Genomic DNA, 13598 nt, shown 5'->3' on the forward strand with positions numbered 1-13598 from the left:
TTTTTCAAAGAGTTAAACATGTTTAATATTCTTCAATCGCTTAGTTTTACCTTAAAAAACGTGATTTATTTTAAAAGAAAATCTTTTAGATAACCCATTCTTCATGAATGTACTAATATTGAATTTCTTACTTCCGGCATTAATTGGGGAGATAAACCAATCAAAGCTTTAGGGGTGTTTTTTGGCCATGATAAAGAGGAATGCAAAAAAATAAATTGGGATTGCAAAATAGAAAAAATGATTAAAATGTTCAAGACGTGGGGAAAAAGAAATCTTTCAATTTTAGGGAAAAAACTTATTATAAAAACACTTATCTTGCCTTTATTTACATTCTTGGGAAGCGTTTGCATAATTCCCGAAAGTTATATTAAAGAACTAGAAACACGAAGCTTTAAATATATTTGGGATGGGAAGCCTGACAAAGTAAAAAGAAATCTGATAATATGTCCATATGAAAAAGGGGGCTTACAAATGGTTGATTTCAAAGTTATTTTTTGTCGCTAAAGGCATCATGGGTATATAGACTTGTGAATGGTAAAATTGCCAATTGGAAGCTTATACCTTTTAAATATTCAAAAGTGTCAAATAATATTTTGTTTATATTCATCATGAATTTAAATGATATAAAACATTTAGAATACTTCAAATATGTTCCCGAATTTTATAGGGAAGTAAAAAAGGCTTGGATTTTGACTTGGGGTGGGCAAACAAAACAACCAGACACATATTTTGATATAAGAAAGCAAATAATATGGGGAAATAAATTCATTACATTTCATAATGAACCAATCATCTTTGAAAACTGGATAAAGAGTGATATAATATACTTAAATGACATTCTTGACGAAACTATGTCAATATCAGAAAATAATATTTTAAAAAAATTAAAGAGTAAGGTAAACTGGATTGCTGAATTTCATAAATTGAAACAATCTATTCCACATAATTGGATTCATATTGTTAAAAAAGAAAATTCTGTTAAAAGTACAGTAAATGTCCAGAGAAATAAGATCACATGGAAAAATCGTTATTTTGAGACTACATCTTTTTCAAATAAAATGCTATATGATTCACTAGTGAGCAATATAAACGAACCATCAATAGGGATAAAAAAAAGTGGCTTAAAGTTTTATCAATGCAAGAAGCTCCAAATATGAGGTCATTATATAATTTTATTTTTAAACTTTTAACTGAAAATAAATTAAAAATTTTCAGATGGAAACTGCTACAATTTATTGTACCTACAAAAAAGCTTCTATCACAATGGAAAATAACTAACAATAATATGTGTAATTTTTGTAACCTAGAAGAAGACTATAATCATTATTTTTTGAAGTGTTCTTATTTGACAAGATTTTGGCAACAAATAGATGACCTCCTTGTAAGATGTAATGTAGATTTTGTGATAAAACTACAACACCTAATATTTGGGTACAAAATCACAGACAACAAGTATTTCTCCATCAATTTTTTAATTACAAATTGAATACTTAGTTTTTCTATATATAAGACATACTACGTATCTGAACAGAAAACAAAAAATATAGATGTCTACAGAATTTTTGTGAATGAATTTAATAAGAGAGTAGACACAAATAGAGATAAGATAATAAGTCCAATGTTATTAAAAATTAAAAATAACATAACAAATGAATAATTTTATAGTAATGGGTGTGCAATGTCGTCTTTTGCTTTGTATCTGAATCAGTAATACATGTAATAAGGTAACCACTGTGTTATTAAAACACGAAAAGGTCAACAATAAAATGTTATTGTGTTATATTTTAAAAATTTGACATATTTTAATTGACAGTTGTATAATATATTGTAATTATAAATAAAAAAGTCTTTATAAAAGATCCAATCTTACAAGGAAATAGTCGGTAACAAATATTTTAAAAAATAAGACTAGAGCAAGGGCACACTTGAAAAAAAACGTATATGCTTCGATAAACTGAGTAGTGTTAAGACTTTCGCTTACATTCAGTTACATGTATAAATTTGATTTATATCACTTGACTGGGCGGGATGAACCAGTTCTCATATTTCAGACTGGTCCATCTGTAGACAGTTGTGACGGGATAAATTCAGCAATGAAGTGTCCAGTTATTCTTCCCATATCATACACTCAGTTCATTTGTATATCCGTTTGGAGACACTGATAGCTGATTAGAAATTAATTATAATTTTAACGGCCATCATCCTCATCACACACATCATCAAATAGACTGTCTGAATGATTTTTAATTTTTGTTTCTTTTATATATTTCGGAGTTTAGTATGACGTCCATTATCACTGAACTAATATTCATTGTTGTTTAGGGGCCAACTGAAACACACCTCCGTGAGAGGGATTTCCTCACTGCAATGATGACTTATTGGTGGTCTTCGGCTGTCATCTGCTCTTTGGTCGGGTGTTGTCTCTGTATGCACTGATTCAATTTATTTCGATAACATTATTATTTCAAGAAACTCCTTTTATATGTCTTTAAGTTTGCTCTGATTCTGTGATCAGTCGGACAACATGCAATGCCTAACATTTAAAATGTTGTTTTTTTTTTAAACATTTTTAAAACTTGGTAAATTGAGGAACATTTATGCAGGATTAAATTTTCACGTTTCGGCCGCAATCAAAACGATAATTAAACACATGCGAAAAAAAAAGAACAACCGATACACGGTATTTATTTTCCCAGGGTATTTCAAATTCGTTTTATTCAATATCTCTGACAATGCTCAATATGTGTGTGCAATGCCGGTTTTCGTTTCATTGAAAGATTATAATATAACCTTCCAAATAATGCAACCACTGTGTTATTCAAACACGAAAAGGTCAACAATAAATGTTATTGTGATATATTTTTAAAATTTGACATATTTTGATTGACAGTTTATTAATGTATTGTAATTGAGCCAGTCCATGCGAAAAGGTACAAAAACGAAAAATTTACGAAATTCTAAAAAGTGTGCATAATTATTGGTAGTAGACTTGTGATTTATAAAACACATTTACTTTCCCTCATATCATCAAGCTGTGAGCTTTACGCACCTGCGAGTGTTGAGACCCCCCCCCCTAGTTTTGTCAAGATTTTTAGTGAATTATTTCATATATTTCAATCATTTTCAAAGTACAGTTTAAATGGCTTGATTTGCCAATTGATAACGTTAAACCTGGTAGCAGTGGGGATAAGGCTCTCGCTTACGATGCGGATATCAATGCAATCAAACAGGGCAACGGTTCGAATCCCGTGCAACTGAGGTTGATTTATATAATATTAAATAACTTAACTTAAATTTCAATTTCTAAAACACAAGATGTCATAGTTTTTGCATTTTCCCTCATGTTTTAATGTTGTCTTTCTTTCTTTAAACCTGTAGAACTGACGGAAATTATCGACTTTTGTCTCTGTAGTGTCATAATTTTTTGTAGTTTCTGGTCGGTATAGCATTAGTCCGGGGAACAAATGATTTTACACTTGCTCAAATACCAAAAATTCAGATATTTCTACGTCTTTTTCGGTTTTAGTTGACAAATTCGGGATAGAATTGACAATCTTATGAATGTTTACATTAATGTAATTTTTTTTCGGATAAAATCGTTTTTCAAAAATACTATAACAAACTTTGATAACGTGTCCTGTAAAGTTTACCAAAAGGACTTTTTGTACCTTTTCGCATGGACTGGCTCATATCATTTTCAAAATCACAAAAAAACAAAAAAATCGAAATTGCCAAAAAGCAATGAAATATCGAAATACTTATAATACTTCATATCTAACGTTATAATTTAATGCAAATATTGACATATAATTATCCCTAGCAAATAAAATTCTCCCCTTAGCAACCGTACACCAATCAGCAAAAAGTCCATATTCCAAATATTTTAGCAACGATTTGAAGTTTCAAATGGATTCGGCATCTCTCAAAACATCTAGTTTGCAAAAAACACATCTAAAATATGTTGATTTTTTAAAAAGTTAGGGCGAAATCACTCTTTTACTATACATAGGCTTTGCTTGGTTCTTTCGCCGATATCACCTATATGAGCCAGTCCATGCGAAAAGGTACAAAAACGAAAAATTTACGAAATTTTAAAAAGTGTGCATAATTATTGGTAGTAGACTTGTGATTTATAAAACACATTTACTTTCCCTCATATCATCAAGCTGTGAGCTTTACGCACCTGCGAGTGTTGAGACCCCCCCCCCCCCCCCCCCCCACTAGTTTTGTCAAGATTTTTAGTGAATTATTTCATATATTTCAATCATTTTCAAAGTACAGTTTAAATGGCTTGATTTGCCAATTGATAACGTTAAACCTGGTAGCAGTGGGGATAAGGCTCTCGCTTACGATGCGGATATCAATGCAATCAAACAGGGCAACGGTTCGAATCCCGTGCAACTAAGGTTGATTTATATAATATTAAATAACTTAACTTAAATTTCAATTTCTAAAACACAAGATGTCATAGTTTTTGCATTTTCCCTCATGTTTTAATGTTGTCTTTCTTTTTTTAAACCTGTAGAACTGACGGAAATTATCGACTTTTGTCTCTGTAGTGTCATAATTTTTTGTAGTTTCTGGTCGGTATAGCATTAGTCCGGGGAACAAATGATTTTACACTTGCTCAAATACCAAAAATTCAGATATTTCTACGTCTTTTTCGGTTTTAGTTGACAAATTCGGGATAGAATTGACAATCTTATGAATGTTTACATTAATGTAATTTTTTTTCTCGGATAAAATCGTTTTTCAAAAATACTATAACAAACTTTGATAACGTGTCCTGTAAAGTTTACCAAAAGGACTTTTTGTACCTTTTCGCATGGACTGGCTCAATTATGAATGAAAAGTTTAAAAAAAAAGATCCAATGTTACAAAGGAAATAGTCAGTACTGAGTGGTTCAAAAGATGTGATTAGAATGAGGGCACCAGTTACATAAAACTTATCCACTGTGATAAACTTAGTATTGTTCAGAAGGAAGAAGGTCCAGTAAGAACCCTTTTTGGTCCCAAAATATAGTAGTTTTACCAAATATTGAAACGTAAACTTTTAGCTATTTATAAGAAAGTAGAATACTTCTGTTACATAAATTTGGCTTTTTTGTGACAATAGCATGCACATATATCGGGTATTAGTATCATAAAGTCATGCTAAATAACTGAAATCCTCACAATTTTAGCATTTGAGTTAAAAGTTATACGGTTTCCGTCTGAAATGAAAGGGGCCACATGTGTGTTCATTCTTAATATTTAAATGTAAGTTGCATTTGATGATTATACATAACATATATATAGGTTGAAAGTGAAAACGGATGTGACCACTTCTTTTTTTGACAAAAACAATCTGAAAAATTACATAATATGACATGTTTGATAGATTTTTCATATTTAATCTTTAATATGACCGTCTTTAATGACTAAATTAGTTCAAATTTTTCACATAAACTAATTGAATCGACTGAAGTAATCAGTAAAGTGTTTAATAAATATCCAAAATCTTTCATCAGACGAATCTAATATTTGGGGCCAACATAGGCCCTTACCGGGCCTACATCTTGTTTACATTCATTAAATGATTCTTCTGTTTATTGTAGACTGTGAAGTATTTTTTTTTGACTTATACATATACACGTCAAGAATATACTTAACTTCAAAATAAATGCTAAAGAGTACTGATTTGATTGCAAAAAAAATACTGAATTTACAGCAGAAAATTATTATGAAAATTGACGTAACGAAAATACATGGTCATACTATTCCGATTACGTATAAGACTCAATTCCATTTACCAATGGAGATATAATACAAAACAATCAACATCATGCCAAACACTAAAACAAATCACAAAAAGACTGACCCAATAACAGAACATAGGAAGACAGCTGTTATAATTCATTTTCTTTCCTACAGCTAGGGTTGACAACCTATTGAATATTGAATTAATGTAATTAAATTAAATTTATCTAATCAGCTACATGTCTGCAAATTTCGAAAATGAAAAAAAAAGAAAAGAAAAACCACTATTTAAATTAACTGACTCATATCTCTTCAAAAGTGCATATAAGTCATAACTGAATAATTAAAATATTTTTTGAATTTTTCATGCAAATATGTAATACTTTTGATGCAAGTCCTTAACCTTTAAACTTGACACCCAGGCAGTATATTACTTATTCATTGCTTATCAATGTCATGACTGTCACAAGTATATAAGCAAAAACCTAAGAGGATTCTGCCTGCATTTAAAAATGAAATTTACAGCAGCTGTTACTTCTGTCTTTTTCCTGATTGGATCTTATTTTGCAAATGGTGCAGGTAATTTAAGTCTACAATTTTTTACTTTTTTTATTACATTGACTTTATATATTATTTCTGACAAACAAAATGAAAGAAATTATATTTGTCTGTCCATTTTCATTCCGTTCGGTTCCTTTAAAATTCTTTCCCGCATTTTTTATTTGCTTAGCCTTCAATTTTTTATGCTGTGTTTTGTATACAAATGTTTGCGTTTGGGTGAGCTTTTAAAAAAAATATCCCATAGCGATGTCAGTGTTCTTCTATGAGTTTAAATGTTCATTTTGTATATTCACCGCTCTTTTTTTTCACATATTTTTTACATACTAGAACTCATCGTTAAATAAAACAAAATTGTACGGTGCATTTTTGTTACAACAGAAGTTTTAGAAAAGCATGCTTCCATATTCATTTGTTATATCAAAATAATATTTTGTGCATCTGATACGTCTTAAAAACATTTTGTCATGTACTTTTAATACTGGTAACGAATACCTAATTCAGAATTTTAAGGATCCGTGCATATTTATATGCATATATACCGTTTACAACTGATAATTTATAACAGCTTTTTTATATGCTATAAGAGCTCCTTAATATAATAAATACCAAGGTTGAACGCCGTACGGTTGCATATGATTGCTTCTATTCGTTTCATTTGGTTTGGTGGATAGTCTCATTCTCAATGATACCAAACAACATTATGTTTATATTAATATTGATTTTTTTTCTTCTGTATTACACATTTTCAGTCAATTATATATATTCCCGTTTGTGTATATGTGTACATACAACTAAGATATAATATAATTGTCAATGAGTACTTGTTTTCCTTACAGGTGTTTTGTTAATCTCGAATTCTCGTCACATCAACACCTTGTCAATATGTGCACATTTCCTATTATCTAAACCTCTGAAATTGCTAGTTTGAAAAAATACACTCCCATTTCATCAAATTAAATACACTCCCATTATATCATTGAAGAAAAAATAATAATACATGAAGTATTCCCTTACCAATGCCAAAATTATGTTCAATAGGCTCTGAATTAAACAGATGTTTTATTGACTTGTATCGGTAAGATATACCGTGTGGTTCATTTTCCAGATCTGTCAGGTACTTATTTCATTGATATGTGTTTACTGTGGTGCCGTTTGCGTTTTTGATGATTGGCACCAAACTTCTAGAGCCTGTAATTCAGTGGTTGTCGTTTGTTTACCTGTTACATATTTGTTTCTAGTTCATTTTTTATATAAATACGGCCGTTAGTTTTCTCGTTTGAATTGTTTTATATTGTAGTATCGGGGCCTTGTATAGCTGACTGTGCGGTATGGGCTTTGCTCATTGATGAAGGCCGTACGGTTACCTATAGTTGTTAATGTCTGTGTCATTTTGGTCTCTTTTGGACAGTTGTCTCATTGGCAATCACACCATATTTTCTTTTTTATATTCATATTGGTAATATGCAAAATAAAAGTAATTGAACAATAAAGTCCATACCGTCTGCTACAGTATAGTTAAGCTGCCATAGTTTCTTTTTTTTTTCTTTCTCAAGAGCAATATGTGTAATCAAGTTAGCAATGAACTTATCCATTATTCATTTGTTTGTTTAAAATACATATAAATTATGCTAATCATCTCAGAAACAACATCGGAGGTTAATTTACGGACGATAGACAATTTTAAAAAGGACAATGAAATATATACATAGAGCTGTAAGCTTAGAGGTCCTGTGGTTGCTATTAGACATGGTCAAGATAATTATTGGAATAAATAAATTGTTCTAAAAAAAACGAAAAAAAACTTATTTCTTTCTGATCTCTTTTTATTTCTTTTCAGTTCCCGAATGGGGATATCATCATGGCGTAGGTAAGTGCTCTGTCAAATTTCTTGTCGGTTTCGGACAGAATTATGACGCACATTATCACGCTAATACGTTAAGGAAAGAAGAAAAACAATTACATCATGATCACGGAGGTGGATGCATGACTCTTAAACGTCCAATGGAAAACATTATAAATAAAATATTAATAAAATTGAGAATGGAAATGGGGAAGGTGTCAAAGAGGCAACAACCCGACCATAAAAAAAGCAACAGCAGAAGGTCACCAACAGGTCTTCAATGAAGCGAGAAATTACCGCACCCGGAGGCGACCCCCAGCTGGCCCCTAAACAAAAATATACGAATTCAGTGATAATGAACGCCATACTAATTTCCAAATTGTACACAAGAAACTAAAATTAAAATAATACAAGACTAACAAGGCCAGAGGCTCCTAATACATTTGTGCATGGTACTCATTAACTGCAATTTAAGACATTAGCTTGTAGGGCAGTAACGAAGACATGTATATTGTAAGTGACTATCAATTACATGAAATTAGTATTATCCCAAACCTATATTTACCCCCTCATTTTCGTCTACCTGATTTGAATTTAGGGAAAACGGTAGATTTTCAATTTCAAACGGCGGTAATACTCTCCAATATGTGGCTGTGAAAATAGATGTAATGTATATTCTTATCATAATAGTAAATTTTAAAATGCTTTTCATTTCAGACATTTGCCTTGACCTATATGGTTATAATTGCATTTACAAAAACAATATGATAAGTTCATGCACTATTTTGTAAATCTTTGACCTATGTTGATTTAAATTATTTAATATATATATAAAACGAATGACAGCAACTTTCGGTATCACTGTGAGACCTCACATAGCATTTTTAATTAATCACTTATTTTTTTCTATTTTGGTATGACAAAAATTCATTTCTGATATAATAAGATGGAAGTTGATTTAATTAAATGATATTTTATGTATTAAATGGGTAATTGATTATATCATTTGTCACATGTATTACATTTATAACATAATTAAAGAATGTATATACCTCCTGGAAAGCTTTGACTTCGTGTCCGGATTTCGGTTTTATTCGGTATAAGGGTTGCATTATTTTTTTATTATTATTATTTCACTTTTGCTACGAGCATCACAGAACAGACAAAGACTTGCATTGCGCATTTTGTGGGGGTAAAATCGGTTGACGTCCACAATGTATAGTTAACAAAACCGTTCTATGATTTAGATTGACTTTTTTCTTTTATTTTATTGTCATCTACACGCAACAAAATGAAGGTTATGAAGACTCCCGGTTCAAAGTAAACAATAAGAAGCGTGTGAAAATACATATTTAAAACGAATTTTTCAAAATTGTTCATAAACATAGATCAACACTTGATTAAACTAATGTCCTCACAAAAAATGTAAATTTACGAAAAATCCTTTGTCACAAAATACCAGACCTTTTCTTTTGCAGTTTTGGTTTTGCTTATTGTTGAAGGTTGTTTGCTTACTGACCGTTGCTAAAATATACTTCCTGTAATCTCTAATCCTTACCCGTCTTGTTGTCTATACAATACAATATATTAGGTTTAATATTCATTTGGCATGGTAAAAGACTGAATCAAGGCACTGTTTATAGTGTCAAAATACGTTGAATGCGCTTTAAGCATAGTTACACTATGAATGCACACTATTTAAATTTTAGTAATAAGATATGCTGTCACAATTTCTAATATTTTTTTTAATACATGGTGTTTTTTTTTTTTTTTTTTTTTTTTTGCTTTTTATGTTTTTTAAATTTGATAACATAACATGAAGTTGGCCTAGAAATGACCTTGTAATAAACTGAAATATAATAAAACAGAAATCAATGAATCAATATTGTAATTTAATTGGTTTAATTAGACATGATTTATACTTGTCACATACAAAAGTTTGTTGCACTATTATTCATTCAATTTATATGTTATACTGAATAAATTTGAATTTTAAACTTTGTTTTAATTTGTACAATTTAATTTCAACGTGTTAAATCTGTTCTTGATATACGAATGGTAAAAATATTCAAACATGATGATATAGATAGGCAGAGCTTGATTGCACTCTTATGGTTTGTCTAATACTGGCATACAAGGTAAACACAACGAGATGGTATGTGTTTACTGTCGAAGCGTCAAGTCGTTTTCAATAAATTTATAAATACATGTTGTATTTGATATTATACTAAGTATAATAAAACCAGTATATAAAACAATAATATTACCATTTATTTGCTATACAAAATCTAGCTGTTTAAACAAATAATAACTATATTTTCTATTTTTGTTTTGATTCAAATTAGATCCTAAACATTGGAAATACTTATTTCCAACATGTGGTGGAATGCAACAGTCTCCGATTGATATTAAGACATCAAAGGTCCAGACTGATATAACACTAGAACATTTTGATTTAAGTAAGCTCTCTACGGCTAAGAATGTCGAGCTTGGAATACAGAAGGACGGCCAAACAGGTATGTAAAAAAAATATTTTCTGATTATTTCACTCAGCATTGGGAGGGAGAGGGGCATTAACACGCAGTATCGACTATTTTGAAAAAATTTCAATACTTAATGTTATATTTTTACATTATTCTGTGCAATTCAAATGCTATTTATATCTTAACTATCTTGTTAACAATGATAATATACTGACAGCGTCATGGCTAAAAAAAGAAAAAGACTAACAAAAAAGAAAAAAAAATAATATACAAAATGTAACATACAAAAGAAAAAGTGAGCAACACGAATCCAACCAAAACTGGAGATGAGCTTCAGAACGAAAAGCAGATATCTTATAAATGATATGAGATCTAATCATTTATTCTTTAAGAGATATGTACATGTATTGTATTTCTTAAAAGATCTTTATTAGTAAATGATATATCAGAAAATAAAGATAAATGAATAAACTAATCAAAGAAATTTTATTTTCATGCCTGACGCACGTTTCATCTTCAAAAGACTCATCAGTGACGCTCGAATAAAAAAAAAATTAAAAAAGCCAAATATATTGTTTCACGAAAAAAAAACAAAAACCAAATTCCAAGTCAAGAGCCTGTAGTGCAGTGGTTTGAAGTCATTACTGTGTTTCGTTTATAATTTTGCAATCAGGTCGATTGTGTCCAACCTTTTGTTCATCTTTTGCATGTTGTGCTCTTTAATAAATGGATAAACTTATGCATTTCCTCATTGTTGAAGACAATTCGGTCATGTATAGTCACATAAATTTCCGTCGTCTGGACTTTAGTGTATAGTTTAACATTGACAATTATGCTGCACTTCCGTATAACTATATTGTATCCATACAATACCTCGAATAATTTATTTGATACCTTATAAAGTGTATGTGACATCTTGGATAATGTATAGGTGTGTTAGAGTACATTATTAATTATTATCTGTTATGTTTTATTATTTATAGTCTCATTACGTAATAAGTTATCTTGAACATGGAATAAACAGACATACTTGTTTTATACGTTTTCATGCCAATTATGCGTATTCATTATCTGAAATTAATTCAGTGCAAGTTGGATTAAAGGGTCAAGGATTAGAGGTATCTGGTGGTGGATTACCAGGAACATATGTGGTGGAACAGCTCAACCTCCACTGGGGATCAAAGAATACCCGAGGATCAGAACATGAAATCAATGAAAAACATTTCTCTATGGAGGTAAGTTCAATACCTACGATCACTTGGTATTTTGCTACTTTTCGATTCAAATTTTGTTTTATTTTTAATAAGATCTAGTCATAAATATCATGACTTGACCTGCGAAAGGTATTAAGAATTAGAAAATTGTAAATTAACTATACTTTTACAAGTGTATTCTGAATGCATTTTCAATAAGTGTAGTCTTTGCTTTAATTTTATAAAAATAATATAAAACACTAATGCAGAGAGAAAAATTAAAAATATAACACCATTATTATATACAAGATACAGGTAATGGTCTTCCACAACGTTGATTTGAGTTTATTATGTTCTTGCCAACCATCACAACTCCGAAAAACATGTTATAATATTTAGAGTATGCTGTTCTTTAAAAGCAGCAAAACAATGTGCCCTATTGGGATAATATAAAAAAAGAAGATGAGGTCTGATTCAATTGAGAGAACACACCACTAGAGACCAATTGAAACCAAAGTGAACAACTGCAGGTCACGGTACAGTCTTGAACAATGAGCAAAGTCTATACCGCATAGTCAGCAAGACAAGCTCCGGAAACAATAAATGACATTAGATACTAACGAGAGATTAAACGGGAAACAATGTACAAATCAATGAACGACAAACAAGTATGTGACACACTATAAACGGCAACTGCTGAATTACAGGCTTCTGCCTTGGGGCAGCCACATAAAGACTGATTGGCGGGATTGAACAAGTTTGAAGGCAACAACATCCACCTAACCTACGGCAGTGGAGTAACAGTACATAATAAGAACAAACAATGCAAAGTAGTTAAAAAAAGATTAACTCATCATCTGGATACAAATAGAAATACATCTAACAAAAACACATATTGGACTTGGACGGGGACAGTTACTTGTACATCACAACAACAAAAAGACATAAGAAAATGCCTGAAACAAGTCCATACGTTTGTGGTTTTTGAGCTTTCCGTTTTGAATTTTCTTCGGATTCCGGTATTTTTGTGACTTGATTTTTTACAGACAGCTAGTTTGAAGCCAATTACAACTAATAGAATAGTCATGCATATAATACTATATTATTAATCAGTATACATCCGACATCCAACAGATTTAGTTATAGAAATATAAATAAACCAGTATTACCGTTCCACAATTTTTTTTGTTTGACTCTATAATGTATGTCATTAACCAGTTATCATTATTATAGCTAGTAAAAATAAAATATAATAAAAGTGAGCGGTTTAGCTAGCTATAAAACCAGGATCTATACACAATTTAAGTATACATACGGTATGCCTGTACATATTCAGTAATGAACAGTTGTTTTATACTCGTTTAATGTGTTTGAGCTTTTGATATTGCCATTTGAAAAGTGACTTTCTGATTATTTTACATTTTCTAATATTGTTCATAATTCTCAAAATTAAGACAATAACAATGTGAACTCAGACAAAATCTTTATTTATACGTAATATGCATATGCATTAGGCATATTTGAACAATTTTTAACAGTATCGAAATGAAACTATTCAATTAAGATGTCAAAAATACTTAAAATATCTTAAACGATTTTTTTAGATGCAAGTAGTGATGCATACTGACATATTCCCCTCTGTCAATGATGCTATGAATTGTACAAATGGTCTAGCTGTTTTGAGCTTCCTTGTTGATGTAAGTATTACTTATGAAAAGGTCCATGTAATATTGTCATTTTAATGTTATATTTAACATTGCCATAAAAATGGGAAGTTTTGCT

At 30.4% G+C, this 13598-nt stretch overlaps 1 protein-coding gene across 1 annotated transcript in view; it reads left to right on the forward strand.

The window, feature by feature from the left end:
• LOC143074129 (uncharacterized) overlaps positions 1-13598 on the forward strand; it is a 39357-nt gene that overhangs the window by 20700 nt on the left and 5059 nt on the right. The window contains exons 9-13 of the mRNA XM_076249675.1: positions 6210-6318; positions 8138-8167; positions 10486-10656; positions 11710-11858; positions 13421-13513. Of these exons, the coding sequence (XP_076105790.1) occupies positions 6210-6318; positions 8138-8167; positions 10486-10656; positions 11710-11858; positions 13421-13513 (552 nt within the window). The remainder of the gene's footprint in view (positions 1-6209; positions 6319-8137; positions 8168-10485; positions 10657-11709; positions 11859-13420; positions 13514-13598) is intronic.

This window comes from Mytilus galloprovincialis, chromosome 5 (assembly GCF_965363235.1).
Source record: "Mytilus galloprovincialis chromosome 5, xbMytGall1.hap1.1, whole genome shotgun sequence".
Taxonomy (NCBI): Eukaryota; Metazoa; Mollusca; class Bivalvia; order Mytilida; family Mytilidae; genus Mytilus; species Mytilus galloprovincialis.